The sequence below is a fragment of the Etheostoma cragini genome, chromosome 2 (assembly GCF_013103735.1).
Source record: "Etheostoma cragini isolate CJK2018 chromosome 2, CSU_Ecrag_1.0, whole genome shotgun sequence".
NCBI lineage: Eukaryota > Metazoa > Chordata > Actinopteri > Perciformes > Percidae > Etheostoma > Etheostoma cragini.
In genome coordinates, this window is record NC_048408.1 from 8,932,735 (window position 1) to 8,959,664 (window position 26,930).

General features: G+C 39.6%; 3 protein-coding genes, 1 long non-coding RNA gene and 2 other non-coding genes across 12 annotated transcripts in view; 1 reads left to right on the forward strand and 5 right to left on the reverse strand.

Moving 5' to 3' along the window:
- LOC117954285 (guanine nucleotide-binding protein G(I)/G(S)/G(O) subunit gamma-13-like) overlaps nucleotides 1-21,058 on the reverse strand; it is a 24,360-nt gene extending 3,302 nt beyond the window's left edge. The window contains exons 1-4 of one of the 5 annotated variants that reach the window (XM_034888001.1): nucleotides 20,674-21,058; nucleotides 18,330-18,437; nucleotides 18,096-18,219; nucleotides 17,742-17,959 (exon numbers count right to left, since the gene is read on the reverse strand). In XM_034888001.1, coding sequence (XP_034743892.1) covers nucleotides 18,114-18,219; nucleotides 18,330-18,427 — 204 coding nt within the window. In that variant the 5' untranslated portion in view covers nucleotides 18,428-18,437; nucleotides 20,674-21,058 and the 3' untranslated portion in view covers nucleotides 17,742-17,959; nucleotides 18,096-18,113. Of the gene's footprint in view, nucleotides 1-17,741; nucleotides 17,966-18,038; nucleotides 18,220-18,329; nucleotides 18,438-20,673 lie in introns of those variants that run through there. The other 4 variants (XM_034887975.1, XM_034887995.1, XM_034887985.1 and 1 more) reach the window with 4 other exon arrangements.
- chtf18 (CTF18, chromosome transmission fidelity factor 18 homolog (S. cerevisiae)) lies at nucleotides 722-17,786 on the forward strand. The gene is made up of 22 exons (XM_034887600.1): nucleotides 722-965; nucleotides 3,130-3,219; nucleotides 3,315-3,465; nucleotides 4,340-4,529; nucleotides 4,690-4,782; nucleotides 5,610-5,662; nucleotides 5,768-5,909; nucleotides 6,035-6,259; nucleotides 6,359-6,456; nucleotides 6,548-6,671; nucleotides 6,772-6,908; nucleotides 7,045-7,138; nucleotides 7,266-7,364; nucleotides 7,453-7,583; nucleotides 9,154-9,268; nucleotides 9,447-9,671; nucleotides 9,852-10,001; nucleotides 10,515-10,645; nucleotides 13,376-13,520; nucleotides 13,622-13,720; nucleotides 14,375-14,444; nucleotides 17,494-17,786. The coding sequence occupies exons 1-22, from the start codon at nucleotides 878-880 to the stop codon at nucleotides 17,613-17,615; spliced, it is 2,772 nt and encodes a 923-aa protein (XP_034743491.1). The 5' UTR covers nucleotides 722-877; the 3' UTR covers nucleotides 17,616-17,786.
- Nucleotides 21,059-21,894: 836 nt separating the features above from the next.
- LOC117954311 lies at nucleotides 21,895-22,826 on the reverse strand. The gene is made up of 3 exons (XR_004658795.1): nucleotides 22,456-22,826; nucleotides 22,193-22,264; nucleotides 21,895-22,062 (listed from the first exon to the last, which is right to left on the reverse strand). It is a non-coding gene; the product is annotated as an uncharacterized LOC117954311 (long non-coding RNA).
- Nucleotides 22,330-22,417, reverse strand: LOC117937800. Its single transcript, XR_004655252.1, has one exon. It is a non-coding gene; the product is annotated as a small nucleolar RNA SNORD60 (small nucleolar RNA).
- On the reverse strand, nucleotides 22,625-22,713 carry LOC117937805. Its single transcript, XR_004655254.1, has one exon. It is a non-coding gene; the product is annotated as a small nucleolar RNA SNORD60 (small nucleolar RNA).
- Nucleotides 22,827-26,558: 3,732 nt separating the features above from the next.
- LOC117954064 (caskin-1-like) overlaps nucleotides 26,559-26,930 on the reverse strand; it is a 31,104-nt gene continuing 30,732 nt past the window's right edge. For all 3 annotated transcript variants that reach the window (XM_034887548.1, XM_034887539.1, XM_034887557.1), the window contains one exon: nucleotides 26,559-26,930. This exon is cut by the window's right edge and continues 1,602 nt beyond it. The gene's annotated coding sequence lies outside the window, so the exon portion shown is untranslated.

Consider the following 26,930-nt stretch of genomic DNA (forward strand, 5'->3'; position numbering starts at 1 on the left):
AAAGAATTTTGTGTGCAAGAAAAACCTATCTTTAAAAAGTCAAGATTTGCAATTTTAGATTATATTAACTTTAATGTCATTACACAGAGTACTAACACAATAAAATGCATCTTACCAGAGGTGGAAAAAGCAGTATCGGGCCAATGTATCATGGTAATATATATAGTAGACAGTGAGGAATATGAATACACAAATATATACGTAACTTATAAACATATGCAACAGTTATAAAAATATAAAGTGAAAAAAATACAGAATAAAGCACAAAGTATGGGAAGTAGTGTAAGTATAAATACTCTATAGGGGAGATGTATACAGTATGGACAGGAGTATAAATGTGTACGTGAAGAGCAAATATAGTAAAGATATGTGTTTGTCCTAATGTAAGTCGTTTAGAATAATTTAAGTTGGGAATTACTTGCATTGCTTGTTTGCTATTCCAAAAGTTTGAACATTCTTCATTCCAGTAGCCTACATGAAAATTATCATTATGTCAATAGTGTTATCAGAATAGTGGGACAAAGACATGCTTACTGTCTATTTTCATGTATAAGTGTTTGCATGCACAATTACCGCATTACAGTAAGATATAAACATGGTCTTTCCTCTGGCGCCACCTTCAGGCCAAACTTTGATTTTTAAAATGTCGCTATACGGTGCATGATGGGAGTCGAGAAATAAATGAATAACCAATCAGAAGACGAGAAATTAGCTTTACCCGGAAGTAATACACATCACAACAAAAATTGCCGGGAAACTTCAAGGGCTCTGGCTCTGTTACAGCGACTGCACAAATATCGAAATAAATATTAACGTGTAAAGTGTGTTTAACACATTACCGTGTCTCTGGTTGTGTCGTGTACTTTTCCGAGCCAATATGGACGAATATGACGAACTGTTTGAGATACAGGACGACTTCGAGGCCCAGTTTGCCGATGAGTTGGAAGCTATGGCGGATATGGAGGGTGAGGAACTAACGTCAACTAACAAACTTTAACAGCACCTTTAATGCCTGTTCCCAAACAGCCTCGTTAAAATGTAATGTATTCACCGAACCACTTAGCTACTGACCTGTGAGCGTAACTTCCACATAAACCTACGTAGAAATACACACACACACGTACCTCTGTCTCTGTTTGACCTGTTGTGTGTGTCTGGCTACACCTGCATGGACTGTATATAAAAGGCTAACGTTACAACCATAGACTGGTAATATTGATATTATTGAATATACAATCTATGGTAACAACGCCTAGCTATTCTGGGGAAAGGGCAAACAACACTATGGCGGACTAAACTTGGCACTCATTTTAGTAGATAAAGTTGTGGATCATTAGTCATGCAGGTAAAATTTTGCAGTATGATTAAGATGATTAACGCCTTAACTCCAGTTTGCTTTAGTTTCTTACCATGCTACATAATGGGTACATGAAAAGAACAATTAACATCCAATATTCCATGTTTTTTTATGGCTGCACAATTTTATCAGATAGATATATTCAACCTGTCCACACACCTCACACTTTAATTAGTTATTTATTTTATAGTCTTTTTTAAAAAAAGAAATAACTTGTATTTGGCATCTTAGTCTCTATATAATTTTAAATCTGTGTCATTCACGTTTTTTTGTCATGGCCCACAGGCCGGGTGATGAAATGCGTCATCATAAGTTTGATTTTATGTGAATCCAAAGTCAGCCTGACATATCCTTGGGAAGCTTTTGGATTTTTTGCTAAAATTAAAAATTAAGCATTTTTGGAAACATTTATTTAACATTAAATTTATTGTCCCACATTGTGGGAAATTTGTCTTGGGCACTTAACCCATGCTGCAGTGATAGTAAAAACAACTTAACACAGACAGCATGTACAGATACTGGACAATACAATACAACAGACAGTACTATGTTCCTGATGGTGTATTAATCCCAACATGGTGGCTTGCAGTGCATTCGTTAAACATTACTCAATTAAATAAATTAAAAGAGATATAACAAGTACAGCATTTACAAATCTATATCGTCAAGAAGAGGAAGACAAAGAAGCCCGTCCATTAATACTTTGCATGGATAAGTGCTCTTAAACACAACCGATCTTCTAGGCAGAATGAAGAATAAATTGTAACGTTTTAGTGTTTAACTGCACAGGGAGGTTGCCAAACCAAGCTGTAATGCCGTACCTGACCAAGCTCTCCAGGACTGCTTGATCAAACATCATCAACACACATTTTTTACTTGACGCCATGAATTTGCATATGGCGTAAGAAAGGCAACCGTTGCTGCAGTCTGCAACAGAGACTGTCGAGATGTGTGCTCCAGGTTAGTGACTCGTCAGTATAAACACCGAGATATTTGTCTGAGTGGGCCTGAGTGATGGTTCGGTTGTGGATGACCAACACCCAGAGCGACAAAAAACATCTCTTCAGTCTTGGAAACGTTAAGAACAAGGTGGTTACCATCGCACCAATTCAAGAACTTGGATTTCCATAAAGTATTCAGACGGGTCCCAGTTATTTTTCAGCAGAGATAAAATTGCACTGTCATCAGAATATTTAATGACATGATTATTTGGATTTGGATGTTCAGGAGCGCGGTCGGCATAGTTTTCTGGCCCGCTGGTGTGGAGTGGCATACAAGCCAAACAACTGGGATCATAAGCAGTCCTCTCAGTAAAAACAGCATTAGGTTGTGATAAAAGTACCAAACGTTCATAAGAAGCCACATAAAACCCACAAAAAAACAAAAATAACAATGAGGCAACAGCACAAGGTAGCCCAAGTAGCAGCAGAGCAGCTCCACCAGTCCCAGAACCCAAAGTGTGATCAATAAATGCATTTTTTTGATTTTTGATTTTTTGATTTTACTGACAGTACCAAAGCCAAACCTAATAAATTTTTGAAACAGAATATTACAAAACCAAAGCAAAACCTCACAGGAGAAGCTGGATCTAGTGAATGTTTGGCATTATGTTTTCTTGGTAAATGACTTAAAGATCACAATGTTGTACATTTTTCTATTGATTGTGTTAAGATAAAATAGACTTTATTAATCCCACACTGGAGAAATTTCTGAATACCAACTAATCACTTCAGCATTGATTAAATTTGTATGTTTATTCTTGAATGGCTTAGAGGAATCTTTCAAGCCAGAGAAACGTCAGAAGCAGGGTCCAGGAGGCGACATTTCTGACATAGAGCATCTGCTGGAGGATCAGCCCATCAGTGAGTTCAGCACGAGAGTACTGTGTCCATTATGGCCTTGTTGTGTTTGCTTGATGTTGTAAGTTTGTAACTTAAATCTGGCTTTGCCCTGGCAGCCCCAAAGGCAAAGCGGCAGAAGCAGGATGCAGGAGTCGCCAAGCAACTTTTCAAATCACCGCAGACTGAAGAGAGCAAAGCCCCGTCACAGAGGGATGACATCTCACCGCCGTCCTCTCCAGATCAGTATGCTCCCCCCGACACCTTCAGGTAGGAGAGATGGATGGGCTGGTATCATACATACTATGAGCGGATAGGGGAAACAGTTAATATCCTGGGAGGTGGTGAGGGAAAAGGAGACATCTATATTGAGCAAACATTTTGTGCATTAGGTCTTTTTACACTAAATACTTGGTTTTATATCTGGTGCATTTTTTAGAATGTAGAACATTTTTATCAAAAGCCCAAAAGGTTTAACAAAATAAGCAATAGGAAGGCATTTAACAAAAAAAAAAACCCCATTTCTCTAAATACTCAAATCACAAACAAATATAAGGCAGCGACAAGCAATACATCACAAGGTTACTATTTATAGATACACAAAAGCACTTACTTGCCTGAGGGAGAACTGCAGCTGGTGACACGTCACCTGTGTAGACTGAGTATTAAATCATCTTTTTGTTCTATTCCATTGAAGTTTTGTCCTTTTATGTCCAGTACTTTATTTTTTTGAGCTCTTTAAACAATCTTTTGCATTCTAGTGCTTTTCAGGCACTCCTTGTTTCAGTACTGAAATGATTTAGCCAATCATTTGACTGACAGAAAATCAATTGATGAGAATTGTGGTATTTAGATTAATAATTCAGACAATGTATCAAATTCAAATATCAAACAGTTGCTTAATACAGAATGTCAAATCTGAGGATTTTTAGTTTTTTTTATTTATTATGATAGTCATTTGAATACCATTTTCTTTTTTGATTGTCGCTTAGACAAAAAGTAGGAATTTAAAGACATAACATTGGCCTATATTGAAACATGTGATGTGGCATTTATCATTATTCAAATTTCATAGATTGAACAACATATTTATTATTGTAAAGAAGAAAAAAAACCGACTTCTGAACATGTTTGTGTGTTTTAGGTCTACCCCAGCCGTGTTGGATATCAGTGGCTTTGCCACAATCCCAGAGACGCCCAGGCGGCCTCTCACGGCGGCGTCAGCATCGCGGCATGTGCTGAGGCGGCCTCCTTTAGACGGCGAGTACATCAGTGTGACAGACTCATCAGGGAGCCGGGTCTACCTCAAACAAACAGAAGACGCACGGTCAAAGGTGAAACCATGTTGAATGATGCTGATGAAACATTTTGGGCAGCATCTTTTCCTAAATCCTGATTTACTGTAAGCACACACACCTTCAGGGTCCTCTGCCTATGTGTGTTATATTGTACTTCTGTACATTCATTTCTTTGCGTTTACCGGTGTGTCTTCAGGTAGTGGACTTGAGACTGGTACCAAACTCCCATGGTTCACTGGGGCTGCTGTCAGTGCCAATAGATGTGTTGAGAGATCAACAGGCAGAGAGGGTGAGTGACCAGGCCGCTCTTGTTTGTGTATAATCTGCCAAATAGCTTGCACAGGAACACACTGTTGATTTTTCAGTAATCACACACGCTAAAAGAATAATCAATTTCCATAAATTCCAACATTTTCATGATCAGCCAAATACAGAGAATATCACAGTCATTTTGAAACAAAGTATTTATTGGATCTGCAGCCAAATAAAGCATGATTGTTATATTGTCGTCTGATACAAAACAATGCATACCCAAGCGAGCAAAAAATGTTGATGTATTTATACAATGGCATCCATAACTTTAAATTATTCATACATTCATTAATTTGGGCAAAAATATGATATAAGCTAATAATTTAAGCACATCACATATTGTTGACAAAATATCTTGATATTGCGATGATATTTAATGTTTGACAACTGCTGCTTTAACAAAACATCTTCACAATTAGATTTCAGATAAATATAGATAATGACTAAGTGGTTAAAGGGAAATAATAGAACAGTCTGGTAAGTTCAGAAGTGACATCACCTCACAGTCACGCGGCCTTTAAAACCATGAAATAGACTAAACCTAAGCCATATTACGATATTATGATACTCTAAATCTAAGATATATGATATGTAGTATCGCATCGCTATATCAAAATAATATCGATATATATTGCCCAGCCCTACACTGAAATCAAATATAAGAGTTACACACTTTGTGTAATGTACTTAAGCTATGGATGTACTTGTACTATGTTTTTTAGACATCCTATATTTTGAAATGTGTATATAGTAAATTCATTGCACAACAGTATGAGGATTTGTTGTCTCTTTGAAATCGTGCAGCGCCACCAGCAGGCTGTAGAAGAATCTCAGCGTCTTGCAGATCTGCTGGCCAGGTAACTCACCACCCGTCTCTCTCACACCGCCACATCAACAATCTGATTACATGCAGCAGTACGAGGGTTTTTGATTTTCCTTTTTGAATTTGCGTCACATTCCAGCAGTGTGAACGATGTGCACGTTCCGCCCGAAAGCAGAGAAGATGAAGAGAATGATAATCCCGAAGAAACAGAGGGCCAAACCTCTCGACTCTGGGTTGACCGATACTCTCCCCGACACTACACAGAGCTTCTCAGTGATGATGTATGGGACATTTTGTGTTTCTGTGTAACTCAAGGTCTACATAAAGTGAATGAAACCCCTTTTTAGTATTGATAAGCCCATGTATCCCATACTGATGCCGGCTGTGTGTGACTGTTTGATCTTAGTTTACCAACCGCTGTCTGCTCAAGTGGTTGAAACTTTGGGACACCGTTGTGTTTGGAAGAGAGAGGAAGTCCCGCCCTGCCCGGTTTGACAGACAGGCTCCCAACCAGAACTCATTCAAACCCAATCAAGTCAATCAGAATCCAAATCGCTTTAAGAGCAAGATTGAGGTGACTGAGGAGCTACTGGAGGCTGAGCTGGACCAGTACAAACGACCCAAATATAAGGTTATAACGCACCTGCATACTCCTGTCATTACACTCTCAGTTTAAAGACCTAAACTTGTTCTATAGTACCAAATATCATTTATTTTGGTCTTTCTCTAGGTGGCATTGTTGTCTGGTCCTCCAGGTTTGGGGAAGACCACCCTGGCCCATGTCATAGCAAAGCATGCTGGGTACAATGTGGTGGAAATCAATGCCAGGTTAGACAAACCTAATTTAAAACTCACCCAGTGATAGTAAAAAAGTAGGCGCCCTGTCGTGACCTCAGTTACTGTGTTGATGTTTCTGCAGTGACGATCGCAGTGCAGAGGTGTTCCAAAAACGCATCACAACAGCAACACAGATGAAGTCAGTTTTGGGAGCCAATGAGCGGCCAAACTGCCTCATTATTGATGAGATTGACGGCGCACCTGCGGTATGTTGTGGACAACAAAGGAAGAAATAACCATGTTAATGCACTCCTGTGATATTTTTTAATGTGTTTTCATCTTTTCTTTATCTTTGGTGTGTGACAGGCCGCCATCAACATCCTGTTAGCAACTCTGAACAGAAAAGAAGGCCACGGCGGGGATGCTGGTACAGAAACTGCGAAGAAGAAAAAAAAGAAGGAGTCCATCCTGCTTCGACCAATCATATGCATCTGTAACGACCTGTAAGAGAGGCCGTGGTGTTTAACAGTTCAACAAAGTGGAAATAGTAGATTTTTCTTAAAACTTTATGGTCTTTGCTAAATATATACATTGTCTTACTTGTGGATATTGAGTGTTCTTTGATTCCTTTCCTTTTAGTTATGTTCCAGCTCTCAGACCTCTCAGGCAGCAGGCCTTCCTCCTAGTTTTCCCTCAGACTCAGCCTTCTCGCCTTGCACAGAGACTGGCAGAGGTCAACACACGCACACGCACACACACACACACACACACACACACACACACGATATCGCACATAAGGGTACAAAAATATTTTGTGAACACACCAACAATCCAGGTTTACGTCGAGTTTTTATTTGCAGATTTCACTCCAGCAAGGGATGAAGACAGACACAGGCACTCTGATTTCACTGTGTGAGAAGACTGACAATGACATTAGGTCTTGCATCAACACACTACAGGTGGGTGGCAGCACTGTTAAGGAAAGTCTGTTTGTATATCACTGCTCATGCAACAGTTATATTACAATATGTGTTCTTGTTTGCACAGTTCCTCCACCGTCGCGGCCACAAGCAGCTGAGCACAAAAACCATCCAGTGCATCTCTGTGGGGCAGAAGGACCAGAACAAAGGCTTATTCCACCTGTGGCAGCAAATCTTCCAGTTACAACGTACAAAACGGTACAGTATGTCCTGCCACAGTTCTTCTTGGAGTCTGTCATGCCATTATGAATGTTTTGCTGTATTTTCTAGATGCTGAGACCTTTTCAGAAAACCGCTAGATTTACTAAAGGCAGACAAAGTTTAAGTTTAGTCAAAAATGTAGAAATGAAGCAATTGTTCTGCAAAAGAACAAGAGATTGGTGCTACCGCAACAATGCAAAGGCCAGAGTCCCTGCATTGTTCGGGTAAGGGTTAGATACAGGACTGTTTTCTAAGTTTATATTTACTGTTAACACCAGCAGAGAATTGAAGCTAAACTGGTCAGGGTACCCGTAGGTCTTGAAAAGTTTTAAAGTATTGATGTCAGTTTCCTTAAAAAAAGGACGTTAAAAAATATTAAATATTTTACAAAGTTTAAAAAATATTTTTTTCTAGAATGCTGCAGTAATGTTAGTTATACAAATGTTTTTGAATGTGAGTTTAAATTCCCAGACCTCCTGACCTTATGTAAAAGACAAAAATGAGACAAAAATGTGTTGTTTTATTGGATACATTTGGATAATTATTTTTAATTTATCCATTCTCTGCTGCTTGTCCAAGTTGTGTTTCAAGATATTATTAGGAATTATTGTTATATACTGCTGGGAAAATCAAACAAAAGTGTGAATAATAATAAGTTTCATCATCCCTAATGGTTTTCATTGATATCTTACATACTTTAGCTGGACTGTATGATCATGAAACAAGTATTACATGCCATTCTTTGTGGTGTTAAAAGGTCTTTACTTAGTGAACTCTGCAGAAATCCTGTTGTAATCTATTCAAAACAAGAAAACAAAGAGCTTCATTGTAGTCACAAGCCTGTTTCTGCTGTCTGTGACATGCAATTATTTTGTATTTAGATCTGTGGGCATGAATGAAACAAGGCCACGTTCATTACTAGAAAGTAAAACCATAAGCACACTTAAAAGGCTCAGCAGGTATATTGGATGTGTAAGAGGGCGGCAAACATGAGCTGTTTACACGTTCAAATCCAAGATGACATGATCTCAACCCTTGTGTTCTCCTCCCGGCTAAAGAAATGTTACCACATTTTCCTACAAAATAAGTAGTAGTAGTAAATAGTAATTTTTTTCCCAGCTTCTGGCACTTTTTGTTGAATTTGTTTGAGTTTTTTCAACGTTTTTCACGCTTTCTTTTATATCTTTGTTGCTTTTTTGTAATTTTGGTTGACTGATTTATTACTTGTAATTTTTTTTTCCACATTATTTTACCCTAATGTTAGAGTTGAAGATGCAGAAATATGCTATAAAATTGAATAAAACACTCAATTTAATGAAAGTAGCGAACTGATCCTTCATTTTACTTGAGAAGCGTTTTATAGAACCATCCATGTTCATTTTAGGAAATTTAGTTGAAAGACACAGTTTTCCGAAATACACACTCCTTGAAAATGGGTCAAATTTGACCCGAAGACAGGAGGGTTAAATACAACCTTACTGTCTCATCTGTTACCTCTCTCTGCCTCTTGGGTCCTGACTCACTAACTACATGTTACATGACAAAACATTCACATTTGGGCTTTCAGGAAACGTATTGGTGAGGAGTTTGATGGGGCTCCAGGTTCAGGCGGTGGAGCTCAGAGGTTTGAGCACATTCTACACTTGGCTTCATCTAGTGGAGAGTATGAGAAGGTTTCTCAGGTAATAACACACATTCTCAAAATGTCCCTTTAATCACAGTTTACGGAAAAGGACACATACATTACACTAACCCATGCTTTGCTAGCAGAAGTTAAATTAAAATATTCTGAAACAACACTGCATTATAATGTCTTAGGTGTCTCTGATATCAGGTTGAACATCTGTCTCTTTTCCTCAGGGTCTGTATGATAATTATCTGTCCATGCGTGTGAGGGACCCCAACCTGCAGAGTGTGTGTGAGGCTCTCGATTGGCTGTCGTTCTCAGACCGCTTGAACCACGTGATTATGCACGGCCAGAATTTCACCCTAATGAGATACCTGCCCTTCCTGTCAGTCACATTCCACTTCCTGTTTGCCCACACACACGTGCCCCGCATCAGCTATCCGCACAGCCAGCATGAGGTACGTATCCACGCAATACAGTGAGTTTTTCACATAGAAAAACTGAAGAAATGGCAAATTATATAGAATGGAGACAAATAAAATGGGGGTTCAATAGAAACAAACATGAGATGCTTAAGGTGTGGAAAGTCTAGATAAAAGCAGAGATGATTGTGTTCTCTCTGGTCTTGTCCTCTCCAGGCCTCCACCCGACTCCTCAGCAGCAGGAACGCTTTGGCCACCATGTTGGCTGACATCCCAGCATGCATCAGAACGAGGATCAGCCAGCTCAGCCTGTCCCTTGATATTCTCACGCTGCTCCTCGACATCATCTGTCCCAAACTACGGCCTGTATGTAAACCTGTGTCTGTGTGTAAACGTGGGAACTGGGATCCCAGGCTTTGCAGCCCTGCATCTGTTAAACGAGTAATGCCAATTAGACAAGGCTATGTTGATACCAACACCAATAGAGCCATGCCAATTTGTTTTCCTATGGCACTGCATTTAAGCAATTAGTAACATCCAGTCCTTGCTGTCCCCAGTTTTACACTCAGTGGTCAATTTATTAGGTACACCTCTAAAATCTAATGCCATCCAACCCAGCTTACTCTCATGTACTGCAGCTTTGATTCCTCCGACAGTGTCAACAAAAACTGAGCACTATAATCTTCTGTGTGACAGAACATTTGTATAAGCTCTATTCAAATGAATATGTGTACCTAAAAAATGCGTCAGGGAGTGTATTTTACCAAATATTGAAAATGGTGAAAGCTGTTGAATGAAGCCTGTGAGTTAAATGCATTCCATAAAATGTCGGCAAAACTTTCAGTGACAGTAATAACAAATCCTCTGTGTTTGTTTCAGGTGAATCCACAGCTGTTCAGCAGCAGAGAGAAGGAGCAGATGTGTGAGCTGATCAACACCATGCTCGCATACAACCTCTCCTACAGGCAGGACCGCACGCCAGAGGGGCAGTACACATACATGCTGGAGCCGTGAGTACACGCGGACACACACACACACACACACCCCTGCACGCAACTGTATATTGCATGTGAACACATGCTGGGCCGATGTGTGTTTCTGAGGTGTTGAAGGTCACTGCTCTGTGGTTCTCTGCATGGTGGCTTAGAGAGTAATCCCCTTAACGCCTGTTAGGTGTGTTTGATTGTAATGCTGTGGGAGCAGAGTTACGAACTGCAAAGCCCCACCGGTGGGGTACACATGGAGAAACAGAGCAGTAACATTTAGGAGGACAGGAGTTTAGGGACAGCAGGAGATGCTCTGAAATATTGAAACAAAAACTGAAAGGCGCAAGAAGAACTCAGCAGGCTTTGGTGCAAATGCTTCAACTTGGGAGACCTTTGTTCTTTGGACCGTTTTACTTTTGTGACTACTGAGGATAGCAGTTAGTCTAGTCTTGGTTGTTAACTAGCTGAGCCATGCAGACCGAGATTAAGAAGCAGCCAGGGGCCCAGAGGAGCTCCTTCCTGCAGGTTCGCTGTGACAAGGTGCTGGTCACCAATGACTGGTGCCTGCCTCTAGTGTTGGCTCTACTGCTGCTGCTACTGGTCTACAACTTCCTGTACCTGCCGTCTCTGGCTCACCACAACACCTCACTCTGATACCTCATGGATAAAGACTTGGATTGTGTATATAAACATTATAAACATCACAGACAGCGGAGACGCCCACAGTCTCAACAGGGTTATTTGATTGGACGGTTCTTTTTTTGGACACTGTTGTTGATTGGTTAGAGTTTGGCAGAATTCTTAATGTAGCCTGGTTTTGAAGGCTGTGGGTTGGGAGAGACGTTCAGGGAACTTGAACTTCAGCTGTGTGTCATGGCAGTGTGTGCTGATAAACGGTGTGTGGCCGCAGCACACCGAGTTCCCAGCTGATGAGTAACTGCGGAGGATTGTCTGTCCGAGATCACCGGCTGCTCTGACCTCACCGTTCGTCTCAACACTGTCCACGCAAAGATATCTGTTAGCTTGATAAATTGTACGTAACTATTAGTAAAATATTGATTCATATATTATCAGTGATATGGTTGTCTGTGCTTTAATAACTAAACTACTATATACTGATACTGTAATTGTGTTAGCCGGAGGTTAGACTACTTAATATAAGCTATATAGCTAACAATGTTAAGGAATATTTATGCTGTGGAAAACATTACATATTCGCTGAGATTACAGAGGGAACTTTTCATTGAAAGATGGGCACCATTAATGACGGTGATGGAGGACCGTTATAAGTAACTCTGATTAGATCTGCCAGGTGAACTTGTATACAACCCATGTTTTGTTTTAAGTTGATGTTTGTTCTGTTTGTTTTCAACGTTTATTATTTTTATTTATTGTACTTCTGAACATAATGTCCTGTGGACTTGACAATATACATAAAAGCGTGTAATTGTTATGACCCCTTGTAAAGAATATTATTTCTGAGTGGAATTAATAGCCGTAAAAGGAGATCCAAAGAATATTCAAAATAAAAAACAAAAGTTGCAAAAAAATATAAGCTATATAGCAAGTAATCTATCATGGTAAAGGAGGAGTTGAGCCTATCAAGCAGCTCCATTAGAGTTTGACAAGTTCTGACAATAACAATGCTGATATTTTATAGTGATAACTTGCAATAAATAGCTCACAGTCACAAAGACTGGTGTTATCTTATTTATGTCCCGCGTGGAGTTTACTGGTATGCACTGTGTGTGTGTCTGAGAGAGAGATGGAGATCAGCTGTAAGAGGATTAAGGTTTTAGAGAATGACAAATTCATGGTTTTATTCTAGAAAACCTAAATGGAGCACCAATGGAGGAAGCCTGTGTTAGTATAAATCAAATGGCATGGACTCAAGTCTCGCTACTCTTAAGCGCATGATCTGGCGTCATTAGTAAGAATCAATACAACCCCAAACATTTAAAATAAATACTTCACAGTTGACAATGTTAGTGTTATGCTAACTGAACCTTATTGTTTGTCCTGCAAAGTAGAAGTGCTAATGCATTGGGAAAAATAAAAATGAGTTGCCGCACATTTATCTCTAAGATATACTTTTTTGTCCGACATGAAAAGACACAAAAGAGGACAATTCAAATAAACCTATGGACTTATTTTTCCACAGTTTATGACTGAATGATTTAAATATGAAGGGAAACCAGTCCATCCTTGTGTGGCTATAGATTAAAGCCTACTGTATGTGTCTAACGAGCTTCACACTGCTACACATCTAACAAGCTACACACTGTTATGAGTGTTTGTGTTTCAACGATGTGTGTGTCTCTTGTGGTTTGTGTAAAAATATTTACTCAGTATTAGGGGTGGGAATCACCAGAGGCCTTACAATACGATATCATCATGATACTTATGTCATGATACAATATACTTGTGATTTTAAACATATTGCAGTATTCTGCGATATAGGGCAATTTTATTATTTTATTATTTATTCCCAATTTCAAATTATGTCCTCAAAAGGGAACTTTGCCAACATCTGTTTCATCTAAAAAGATACATGTCTCTGTTTGCTAATCTCACTTAAATTGTATTGCTGCAAATTAGATTAGTCAAGTAGGCAAACTGACCAACACATATATAATAAAAGGATGATACTTTGCATCTGTGTATCGATTCAGTATTGCCACAGAAAATATCGCAATGTGATGCTGTATCGATTTCTTCACCCCACCCCTACTTAGTATGTGTATATGTTTGCAGGCGTGTTGAGGAGGTCGTGAGGTTTCCGGGTCTTCCTCCGCGCCGCCAGCTGACGTATCAGGCCAAACAAACCATCAGCAGAGAGATGGAGCAGGAGAAGATGAGGAGAGCGGAGCAACTGATGCTGCAACGAAACCCTGTTGTGGTGAGACTGATATACTCTACAGCCTGTGGATCATCAGCTCATCGTGTGTGCGTGTCAGTTAATAATCTAAAGTATTTATAATGTGCCGTGTCTTTATGAAGCACAAAGAGGACAAAAAAAAGAGAGCTGGTCCCAATCCAGTGAGGAACCATCAACAGAGGCTGGAGAACATCGTCAAACAGACCACAGTGGAGACCAGGGTGAGACAAACCACGACACCCACACCACAACCAGTACTCACCTAATCCCAACCCTAACCGGAAACAAAGACTGAAACCTCAAAAAAAGTGATGGTTTACCTTTTATCTACACATTGGGAGGCGAATCTACATCATTTGACTGTGGGAAAGGAGTTTTGTCCACACAATACGATAAATACAAGTACATACCTTCATGAATTAAAAAAAAAAAAAAAGCCACCACAGGATGAGTAGCAGTTCATTGTGTAGGCTTCATGCTCGAAGCTGCAGGGTGTTGTTCTCTGCTGCTCATCAAGTGCCCATCTTTTTACAAGGCGAGTCTTTAGAGGCAGCCATTTCTAGATGGTTCTCATGTGTTTCTGTAATTATGTAAGCACCTTGTATGGAAGTAGCACTGTCTTTCTACCAGTATTGAGCTTCCTATAGTTGTATGTGTGGAGGCCTATAGGTGGAGCCGGCATATGTCGGCCCTGACCATCTTCTTTGGGGACAAAAAAAAAAGAGGATAATGACAAGCCGCTGGGATACAATCCCTAATGGTGAAACTAAGAAATCAGGCTAATGAGGTGTGTGTGTGAGGACCCGCTTATTGAGGACAGTGTTTCAGAAACTTTTATATTAACGTCTTCCTCCGCGGCACTCTGTGTTTTGCAGCCCGAGTTGGATTTCTTCGGTCGAACTGTTGCCCCAAAACCTCAGAGACTGCAGACCACTTCAGAGACAGGTACAGTAGACAGAACAGAGGTTCTCTGTTTCGGATCCCTTAGAAGATAGAGTATATATCAGAAGGGTATACGAGGATATACCAGATATTTGTCCTTGGGTATAATTTGGCGTAGCGTATTTATTTAATTATTTAATTATTTTCCCTAGTCTCAGTTAACACCAGAGAAATTATAAGAAACAAATATCAGACATGTCTTAAACAGTTTCTAAGAGTTATAGAGTTGTTAGATTAGATTGTAACCCATGAACTATTACAGATTTAAAATATAATCTGTTGAACTATTAAACCTTTTTGGGAAAGAAAAATGTTATCAGGATTATTTAAATGACTGAATCTGAAAACCTTACACAGGCCCCACTTTAAGAATCACTGCTGTAGAGACTTTGCTATGTGACATATGGGTTAATTTATTCAAACCCTTTGAGAACCCGGGCGGTTCAGGGAAACATGCCTGAAGGCACTTCAGGTCCAAACGCACCAGAGGTAACGACTGACACTGTTACGCAACGATACCGATTTAGAGCTGGCGTGTGGTACACTGCAGGGAGAAGATCTAAACTGTCAACAGCACCTGCATTTTCCCTCCATTATGTTGGTATTATCATATTTCTATCGGCAACATAAAAGGCGGGACACGACCTGATCTACAGCTTCCTTCATATATTTGGACACCACCATATAAAACAAGCAATTGTCATATTTGACAATGTATATTTCTGGCTAAATGGCTTAGTTTGCTGCTACTGTTAGAGATTCATTGTTACTCCAGAAACGTGATAAAAGTTAGCAAAGAAGTTAACGTGGTTTGGTCTGCCAAAATGGCACATTTGCAGAATTGTTTAGCTTGTTCTCAACACGGCCACCTGGGCACGTAAGTATTTTCAGAATAGTGTTTTCCAGTTTAGCTTGCAGGGTTAAAGTGCAAACAACTTAGAAAAACCCGTATTAATATTCCTCTATGACTAATATGCAGTAATAGACTTTTGTTTAGATGCAGTATTTCTCATATACTGCGTAAACATAAAGGGTTACAACCACTTGTTCCTTTCAACTTGGAGGAAAAACGGCTTTTTACAAATATTCAGTGAAAGGACTCATTTTAAATCTATTATTTTTGAAGTCTTATTTTGCTGGCTGGATGAGTGCAGGTAGATAATAGCTGTAACTGTGACTCAAAACATGCCTTGCACAAACACCTATACCTTTTCAATTGTGTTAACAGTGGCCCAGATTCAGTGCTCAGTGTTTGTGGAAAAGTGTTCCCATTAAAATCCCATTATCTGCCTGAAAGCACCGCATTCTAGAAATTGATCAGCAGAGTAATCAGGATGGAAAGGTCGTATTATAGGTCATAGCAGGAACAACAGGGTTCAGCTGACTAAAACAGGCACAGCGCTCCGGTTAAGGTTGACATGTTTCATTAATCAAAGCAGACAACATACTTGCCTAAGCATGAGAGTCCTGGGATGTATCTGCAACTTTGAAGCGACCAATGTTTTGTGAAACGTGGCGAGTGAGACTGTGGTTGCTAGAGAGGATCAAACCTTCATTCCTATTATGCACTGAGTGGAGTAAAGTCGCTGATAAACAGGACTCTGGGTCTCTGAATAAATTGATATTTTGAGGTATACAGTGGTGCTCATAAGTTTATGAACCCATGCTAAAGTTGACTAAAATAAAACAAATCATCTTTTGGAAATTGATCTTAATGCCTTAATTAAAAAGAATTAGGAAAATTCCAACCTTTAAGGGCTCCAATTTTCTTCCTTAAAATAGAGGGGGCATGAGTATACACACTTATGTTAAATTCCCATAGAAGTGTGCAGATTTGGATTTGTAAAGGCCAGTTATTTATGGATCATGACACTATGCATCCTGATAAAGTTCCCTTGGCCTTTGAAATTAAAATAGCCCCCGCCCCCCACATTGTCCCATACCCTGGTTAGCCTAATAGCTAGTTTGATTTGCATTGAGGGATGATGTCATGGAAATAGTGCTGTCAAACAATTAAAATATTTAATCGCATATAATGTCATAGTTAACTTGCAATTAATCTCAATTAATTGCACTTTTTTTCTCTTCTCATTTTAATGCTCTAGTCAACATGGAAAAGTAGATCGGCTTGCGTTACGCAAGTTAGTTTTTGTTTTTTTAATTTAGAACAACATTGGCATGAAGCCTGCTGTAGAGTTCAATTTCACACGTAACATTCTCACTTGGAGCAAATAATCTCTCACACAATGTAACACTGTCCTTCAAACAGGGTGAAAAAAATCCTTTCATTTCAATTTTCATTATTGATTCTTCAATTAACGTTTCAGTTTATAAAATGTCAAGAAAATAAGGTTTCTTTCTCCTGTTCCCTGGGTGAAGCTGATGAGAAGGTGGAACTGGAAAAAACACTGAAGGAATTCAGGTTTTCTAATTACATAAGAGAGCTGCAAATCCTCCCATTGGGGAAGTAATTATTTGTTTTCACTTCATAGGATTAAACTACAGCTGAATCCATTAGTTGATCAAGTTATTCAGTAACAGTTTAGATCATTTCTGGTTTGAGTCATGCTTTAAACTACAAACAGAAACCCACTGGTTTCAGACTGTACGTATTTGCTGGTTTTCTTACTCGTCTATGAAAATGAACTGAATGTCTTTTGAGACAAAGCAAGCAATCTGAAGACGTGACACTGGGCGTTGGGAAAATTGTGATTTCTGACATTTTATAGACCAATCAATTCATTGAGAAAACAATCGGCAGATGAATTGATTCAGGATTTAATAGTCTCGTTCCCCTTCAATTACCTGTTTGATGAAATGAATAATCTTATGAGCACTGGTCATGTGGCCACTTTAGAGGCTTTTTGTAGTGTATTAAACTTCATGTATAGTACTTTAAAAAAACAGATTTAGTTAACTTTTTTTGCTTTTTAATCACATTTGTTGTTAAGTTAGATCATTGCGTTTTTGCAAACCTACTTGGCAATAAACCTGTTTCTGATTTTTTTTTAAGGAAAAAAAGCTCCTAAAAATGATCTTTCCCTCTCTGTAGGTGAATTGTGTGAGGTTGTTTCTATGGGAACGGCAGTGGGCAACAGTGACGTGTGGTTCCGGTTCAACGAGGGCATGTCCAATGCTGTCAGACGAAATGTCTGCATCAGAGAACTACTGTAACACACACACACACACCTGCCTGTATGTTATATGTAAGCATCATATAAATAAATCAAAAATCCAGCTTCTAAATTCAAAACTTTATTTTGAACTTTACTTAAATCTTTATTTTGATTTGACAGTGTAAAGAGCCAATAAAAACGCGTGGTTTAACATTTCTCAGCAGTCCATTAAAACAAACTTCTAGAAAGCTACTCAGTGCTGCACACTCACACACACACACACACACACACACACACACAAAGTAGTCTTCACATAAATTAAAAGCATTCAGGAGTCTCTTAATAAATAAACATGATTATAGCAATAATGCGTGTGTGTGTGTGTGTATGTATGTGTGTGTGAGTGAGAGAGAGAGGAAGAGAGAGAACGGGTGAGTTAGTGCAGCGTGACTGTGTGGGAGTGCATGATTCTTTAGTTTAAATGCATCCGTGATTGTGAGTCTATGTATATATATATGTGTGTGTGTGTGTGTGTGTGTGTGAGTATGTGTGACCATTAGAGGATCACACACTTGCCCTTCTCCACCCAGGGGTTGGCTCTCATCAGCTCAGGGTTCAGAAAGGGATCTTCACAAACACAACCCTCGATCCACTTCACCAGCCTATAAAACAAATAGCACACTGTAAGTGTGTGAGCGTGTGTGTGCGTGTGTGTGCGTGTGTGTGTGTGTGTGTGTGTGTGTGTGACAGAGTGAGAGAGAGACACACTCACTCAGTAACCGTGATGGAGGATTTCTCCCTGTTGATTGCCAGCTGATACTGAAGGCTTTCCACTTCTCTCCTCATCTGTGGGACGTCTAACTCCTCCATGATGCTACTGCTGTTCACACAAAAGAAAAACGGATTTAAAAAAACCAAAAACTCGGAAGGAGATTAAGAGTTCAGACACACAGATGCCGCATTCAAATTTAAGCGGAAAGCCAAATGAATCAAATGTTAGTTTTGGAAAAGAGCCATTTAAGTTCTGCCGTTGTCTTTTTTTCTGTGTAAAATGATAATTCTGCTTTGATCTCAGTAGATATCTGATTTAAGTTTTACTTCTGGAAAGACGAGAATAGAGCAGAATGATTGGCAACGTTTCTGGTACAATCAGGACGACGCTACATTTCAGTGGTTCCCAACCGTTTGGACTGCTGAAGATAACGCTTTGTCTACTCGTAACCCCTCATCTCTGGAGAGTGCTTCTCTTCACTTTATTTAAATATTGGTTTTAATAAGATCAAGAAGAAACAAGCAGATAAGAATACATTTAAACTGGTTTAATAAAGCCTATTTCTGTGACTTGTGAAGCAAAAATATATTTTTCCCTCTAGATTCAGATAGATAGATTTGACAATTTCTGACAAACCGTTGGACCAGATGGTCACCACTTTGGAGAGCTTCACTCAACACCAGCGGGAAGGGGACAGATTCATATTAAAATAGTTGCCATGTCGACCCATTAATTGAGACCATATGTAACTAGATTTTCAAAAAAATCTACTAAAGTATCCGTACTTCTACTAGTTAAGGACGTTGTCTTATTTGTTTTTGCCTGTCTTTTAAGTAACTGATGGAAAAAGTTGTTGAACCTTTTAAGCAAAAGTAGAAATACCACCATGTAGAAATACTCTAGTGGCACACAGTGTAACTTGGCTTATTGCCAGGAAATCCCAGAAAAAGACCAAAACCATTAATGTCTTAGCTCATCTAAATCTGTAAAGTCAGGTCACACATATATTTGTCATTTTAAAGAAAAATGCTCAGTAATTCTAGCACTGTAGTGTTTTTTAGCAAACGCTACTCAATAAACAAGCCCATTTATTTGGGGACTATTTTAACTGGCGGACTAAACCTGTGGAGAAAGGCCTGGTAATGGGAGACTACTGGCGGACTAATATATACATCTGGTGCTCAACTGAAAACTAGTTTTTGTCTGTATTGCTGTAAAGGTAATTGCTATTAATATAACTATTTAAAGACTGTATATGTTAAAAATGTAAAGTTTGTGTGTATGTACGCACAGTAATAAGTAATAAGTCCCACCTTCACAGAGGGTGTATGTTAAGATTTGTTTTAAAGGGGTGTTGATTCAACTGATAATTTGAGGGTTTAGTCTGTGGTACTGCCTTGCATCATACAGAGAATTTTGTCCACATTTATTTTTCAGTGAGAATAGGCTAAATAACAGACAAAGCTCAAATGATCACAGTTCAGTCAACGCCTCTCTAAAACAGTTTTAACAACACACCCAACGTTATAACCTTCATGGGGGAATTACCATTGTATTAGGCTGCATTGGTTTTAGCTTGATGTTTCTAATAAACTGGCCACTGAGTGTATGCTTACTGTATATTTGCATAGGCCTATGTAAATAAGAATACTTAAATACAATTTCATTGTAGCTTCTTGCCAGTGGACTTAGGTAGAGTAATTTTCGAAATGCACTTTATTGGATAACTCTAAAATGTGTATTGTTTTTTTTGTGGGGGCCAGAGATGTAAAAGCCAATACGCTAGCTGGGTTTGCTTTTTATTTATTTGTAGCCTTCTTATTGTAAAGTGTGCCCCACCCTGCCTCAGGCCACATTAGAGCAGGAAGACGGAGAGAGAGAGAGAGAGAGAGGGCCCAGATGAGAGTTCGGACCGAGCAGCAATCACTTTAGTCCCCTCTACTGGAATCTGTCTCTCCCTCATCCTCTTCATCTTCATCTTGTAGCGGATCTAAGTCGGCTTCCCGGTGCCGGTTTTCTCCACCAGCATCCACCCTGCTGAGGCTCACCAGCAGCCAGCTGTTCCATGAAATGGCCTTCATCATTTAATTAGAATAACCTCCAAATGTGTTACAGTGACATCAGCCTCCATCACTCCGCAATCAGGGATATTTTAGGCTGCTGTTCACACATTTACTTTTAAATTAGGTCTCTATTAACGTAAACGTCAGCATATAGGAGGACATAGTGAGTAAAGATGGTCACTGTGTAGTTGAAACATCGACACATCAGTTCAAACGCATTTGTATCGGGATTACAAGTCAATAGAAACGCATGAATCCCCCACACAAACAACCGCTCTTACCGTCAGGCCTACCGGAGAGGAACGCGGGTCGATTTGTGTGCAGCCGGGTGATGGAGGACGCAGAAGGGGCTTCGACAGCGACAGTAAGCGCTCAGAGTCGGTGTAGTTTTTCGGGTAGAAGAGTCCGGCTTCAGTGCAGGAGGAAGAAGAGGAGGAGGCTCTGTGTGTGCGTGTGTCGGCTGTCCGCGGTGCAGGGCACTCCCCTGCGCTCCTCTCTGCTAGCGACTGGATGCGGGATGCGCAGGGCGGAGGAAAGGAGCCGCGCCGCCTGCTTTGACAGTCAAACGAGTGCTGGAGCCGAGGACGCACCTGTATGGAAATCCGGACACGCGCAGAAGCTGAGCAGAGGCAGGAAACACGCAAATGAGGACACGCGCCAAAGGGAAAACCATTTCAGATGACCAGAGATGTCGGTTTCTGTTGAGGCTATAAAAGATCTGCAATATAGGCTACAGCAGATTCCCCAGAGACCTCCGGCAAAGTTAGAACTGTCAAAGAAATCTAAAACAGGACAAAATGTGTCTCTGGTTCCCCATTAGTGAGTCCCCTTTGCTGTAAAGACTTGTCTGGAGGTGTGAAACCGGATTCTACCCTGATCTCAGGTTCATCTCCAATTACTTTGTGATGGTTTGATTTTATGAAATGAGGGGCAGGAACAATTAAGCTATATGCTTTCTGCTCCTTCTCGAACTAATCCTTATTTTTAATTTCTGATTGGCATTGTCTTGCAACATTGCTTGTTCCGAGGTAAATTAAATTTAGTTGCAGTTTTAGGTGCAATGACGTAGCTGAAACACTGCTTTCAAAGACAATCTGGAGCCAAGTGTCATGACAACAGTTGTCTTCCAAATTAAAATTATAACAGCTAGATTAAAGTTGTCCTAGTTTTGAGCTACAAAACTAGGACACTAGTTATAGAGATACATCCCTCTAATAACCTAACTCCATTTGCAACTAGAAGCTTATGTGAATATACACTCAAAACCTATGGTGTCAACAAATTGGAGAGTGTGCTTTCAAGTTATCGCACTCCTTAAGACAAGCATGTCTGGCCCACTGGACCATACTGTTAACATCTTTTAAGTAAGTCTACTTGCTAGAATCGAGGAACTTCCTTTATAAGCCACATTATAGTTAGTGTGCTATACTCTGCAAAAATACATCAAATGCATTAAAAAAAACAGTACAACAGTTTCCAAGTACAGACCAGTGAGAGAACGGTTAACCAAATTACTGTTTATTCAACAAGTTGACAGTTTGATGCAATAGCTTGGTTATACAAAACACCATTACTTTCTGCGTATTAAATAGTCATTTTTTCCATTCAGGTTTGTTGCATTGGCACAGGGAGCAAGTTTTCTGGCCAATGAGGCTTTTGATTTAAGGAACCTGGAAAAAACACACATACAGATCAGACTAGAACATTCTGTCCGACAAAGAAATATCATCGTTGTTGCTTCAGATAAGTTAGAAGGAAGAGACAAGAGCTCAAATACATGCAACCAACACACAAACGTACCATTAAAAACAAACTAGATCACATCAGCAGGATCCCAGAGTTACTTCTTTATTTGTGGAGTCATGACGCGACCTGTAAAAGAGAATCTGTTTAATTCACAAACTATAAAACATGTGCATACTGTATGTCTACTGCAGGAGCCTCAGAATAAAGTTAGAATCAGGAGCTGAGTACAGCTCTCATAGTAGGTGTCAGAAAAGTTATTTGATTTAATCATCACAGGCTACAAGTTATTCAAATGCATAATGACTGCTGGGACTCACCAGCTCTCATACCCAGTGAGGTCCTGGTCAATAAGAGATTGATCTCAGGACCATCTGAAAACACAGCAGCATCAGAACTTTGGAGTCTTCCTATTATTACCTGTAACAGAAAAGAAAAGGTTTGAAAATCTACAATTATGGACGCAAGAAAGCACTAATATACTGATAACTGCCTCAGAATGAAGTTAGAATCAGGAGCTGGAGTACAGCTCTCATAGTAGGTGTCAGAAAAGTTATTTGATTTTGTCATCACAGGCTACAAGTTATTCAAATGCATAATGACTGCAGGCACTCACCAACCAAACTCAGTGTGATTCCGTTCTTCTGACTGTTTAAACACAGCAGCATCCATCCTTCAGTCTCCCCACTCAACTGCATGGCAAAAATCAGACAAACAATTACATTCGCGTTTTTAATTAATTTTATATATATATATATATATATATATATATATATATATAACACTACATATTAAGGCATAACAGATGCAGATTAACTCACGCCTGCTTTTATCCAATAGGCACCATTTTAAGGCGAATTTCTTTTCAGTTTCTTCATCTCAACCTCGACTTGCATTTTTACTTTATGCAAGTCATCCAGGCAGGCATCAGGTCCAGCAGGCCTCCATGTTGCTAACTAGAAAGAGGGAAGAAAAGGCAAGGGTCATGAATAAATTCCGGCACCAGTTACAAATCTTTAGAGCCATTTTCTATATTTAGTTTCTACACAACTTGGACGCTAAACACATGCTTTCAAGTCCCTGTTCCCAAACTCCCATGTTAAACCTACTACAGTAACGTTAGGTATCAAAAGACATTTTAATAGTTTACTGAAATACAGACATCACTTTAACAGGTAACGTTAGTTAACACAATGTGGGGGATAACCTCGACCAATTCAAAAGGCCATTAGTCAACACCACATTCTTATGCGAGGAAATTTAACTAAGTTAGGGCTGAAATGTGAGACACGACCTAGCAAAGACTTGTTTTGTGGATAAATGTAGTCATAACGTTAGATTCCTTATTAGATACACATAGTTAATATTCCAAATTAGCATTTTAATCGTTTTATAAGTGGAAACAGCACGTGGCAGCTCTGGCCCTTGGAGAACCTGTGCACGTGTTGCTGTTCAGCCAACGTGCTAACTTAAGTTAGCATAGCTAGCTCATGAAGGTTAGCAACACAATACTCACCGGTCAGATTTCTTTCGGATAAACTGGCAGCACGGTTTGTCTTTGATGCCAGGGTTAACGTTTGGAGAAACCACTGAAGTGTGAAATGAGTGTTCATCACTCCTGCCCTGCCGTGCCCTGCCCTGCCGTGCCGTGCCGTGCCGTGCCGTGCCGTGCTGTGCTGTGCTGCATGCGGACGACTAATGCACGAGAGCAGAGGGAAGCTGAACATATACTACGGCTTCCGTCTAACGGTAATCCCTCCCCTTTCTGGCCTGGCATAGCCATGGGCATAGCTTGCTAGCATGCTAACTGCCAGCTACATCCGTTTATTGGACTTTTTGAAAAGCGGACACATAGTTACAGTAGTTCCAGGCCATGTCATGTGCTTATCTGGCCCTCGTTGATGTACTGGACAGTATTATCTGAACAACTAGTTATTTTAAAAACGCTAAAACAACTATGATTTTATTAGCATTGAACAAAACAGCTACCATATATCTTCTTCTTCGTGTAAAATGATGGCAGTTTAGACTCTCCTAGGCGTATTGACGCCCTCCTCAGGAAGTCACTTTAACAACCATGTGCTTGCTTCATTTCCAAGAATAAATGGCTGTACTCCACTTATGTTTCACCCTAAAACTGAACACTACTTTTGCGATCAGGTGATGTTTCTGGTTTAGGCCTAATAAAGATGCAATTGACATTAACTCAACTCCTAAGTATGACAATCTCTTGCAGTAAAATGTTCCTATTATATTTGTTACATTCTAATAAAACGTGCAAAACTGTTTCAGAACTCAAACACTCGAAGCCCAGAAGGACGTTTTCCTATAGACCTAGGCTAAAAGGACTGATTCAACCCACGGTGCCCGAGCCTCAGCCTATAGTAGGCCTTAGTAAGTAAGCAAGTAAAATGCATTTATACAGCTCTTTTCACAGACAGGGTCACACAGTGCTTTAGAATGTGTATAAACATAAACACAGATAAAATGATCAATAAATAAAAGACATAGGTTACCCAAAAATACATAGGTTACCCAAAGGCTAGCATGAAGATTTAATTGTCCCTTAAAAGAGTCCACATTCTCAGCAAAACTAATGCTGGTTGACAGATCATTCCAGAGTGTGGGTGCTAAAGGCTCTATCTCCACAAGTGTGTGGCGGGGATAGCACATTTTGATTGATAGACCTGAGAGACCGGGAGGGGGTGCGTAGGTGAATTATGTTGGCAAGATAAGCAGGGGCCTTATAGGTTGTGGTGAGAATTTTGAAATGGATCCTGTAGGTTACAGGAAGCCAGTTAATGGAGGAGATTAGAGGGGTGATATGGGTGCACCTGTTTGATCTAGTAAGTCTAGCAGCAGTGTTTTGAATGCATTGCAGGTGGTGAAGGACAAATTTGTTGAGTGAGGAGAATAGTGAATTACAACAGTCAATACGGGAGGAAATGGAGGCAAGATATGAGCAGAATCTCTCGCTAACAATACCTGCCTTTTTAAACCTGTGGTTGTAGGAAGTAGTGTCACCCTTGCTTCTCATTTTTTCCATACCATACATCTAAAGTCCAGAGACTGAAGCTACGTGGAAGCTTCATCGTAGTTGCAGTTTTTAAACGCTAGCAAAATAACAGTCATTGTATGTTGGTTAAAATGGGGAAATGTTTTGCTAAGAAAATTAACAACAGAAAATGGCAGTAATATTATTCAGCACTTTTAGAAACATATTAAGAGTTTAAACTGTTTCAGGATCACTTGGCCTATAGCTTTTAAACCCTGAACCCAAATTTGTAGCTGCTTGTAAATAAAATAATGTAAAAAGAGAGACCCACAGTGGCAGCCTAATTAGCTTTGTGTAGGCTACATTCATCTTTGTCCCATTTGTAGAGAGCTTTGACATTGTTGTGTAAAGAGACAACCCTTTACACAACTATTGTTAAGTGTAAGTGTTCAATCAATGGTGGGTCCGGTATTTTGTTTAAGCAGGATTTGGGATAAAACTCCATGCTATGTAGGCCTACATACTGGCCCATCGCCTTTGTCACAAGTACACATTGCATGTAAAAATATCTCAACTGGAGGCAGGGTATTTTAACAGTGATTTGTAATGTGATATCCTGAAAATGCTTGCAGGTATTATCTGTCAACTTGGGTGCTGCTGAATATTGTAACAAGTCTGCTGGATATGCAATAACATGGTAACACTTCTCATTATAGGCTATACCAAATTGCTTTATTCCTGCATAGTCACAGACTATACTTATCTGCCATATCACCCAGTTAATGCAGGTGCATTGTGGTCAAAATGTTGACACACTTGCCCATATACGTTTGGGTTAGTCCCTTTACTTAAACAGTAATTAAGTGAATTTTTTTTAGCACAACAGCATACAACGATGTTTGAGAAAAAAGTGAGCAGCATGGATTTTATAACTACTGAGTGAGGTCCAATGTCGTCCAGCAGTGACTGGCTACCAACCAAAACCTATACTGTTTTCTAAGAATTTAAAAGGCCACCTGTTTCTTATTTTATTTACTCATTCATTTATATGTTCAACTATATCTACTGTAAATATTACGGATTTTGTTTCCTTCTCTACACTGCCTGGTTTATAATTCTGGTAGAAAACAAATCCTTTTTATTTAGGGTTTTTTTTCTGCCTAAAACTGTCAACTGTCATGTTAAATATTTAGTCTAAATAATATTGGAGGTATCCTTGGAATGTCCCATTACATGTAATATTTGTAGAATATAAACTCTTCATTTGACTTAACATTGTTTGAGTGTTTTTTACCCAACCCTACCTCACTAACTCTACTGTGACTGAATAGAAACATGTTGAGGTTGCTGAAGACAAAGAGCCTACAAAAGGTTTCTGCCAATTACTTTGCAAATGAGATCTAACAGAACCAGGCTTAAACAGTTGTGTAAGGTTTAATTTATACATTTATTTTGATCACAGCTGTACAGGAATGCATCATCACAGCAGAAACACAACCTTAACCCAACCATGGCACAACAGCCGTCACAACACATCCAGAACTCAACCATAAATTTATGTACAGGCTCAATCAGCTCACATCAATTCAATGTCTATAATTATCATCATTATTATTCACATAGAACCATCTGTCTCTCAAATATATCTCTGTTTTCAAAGAGCATAAAAATACAATTGGACTCTTCATTGGGGTGAACACTGGTGGTTGATCCACCGACTGGCCTACATGAGGGACCACTGAAAACTGGGGAGCCGAGGAGGAGCAGGGCAAATTTAATAGAGTTTACTGGTAGGGGGGG

Coding starts and splice junctions, on each gene's coding strand:
- chtf18 (XM_034887600.1), top strand. CDS start 878: ATGGACGAATATGACGAACTGTTTGAGATACAGGACGACTTCGAGGCC. Junction 4,530..4,689: donor CAGAAGACGCACGGTCAAAG/GTGAAACCATGT, acceptor GTGTGTCTTCAG/GTAGTGGACTTGAGACTGGT. Junction 14,445..17,493: donor GCAGACCACTTCAGAGACAG/GTACAGTAGACA, acceptor CCCTCTCTGTAG/GTGAATTGTGTGAGGTTGTT.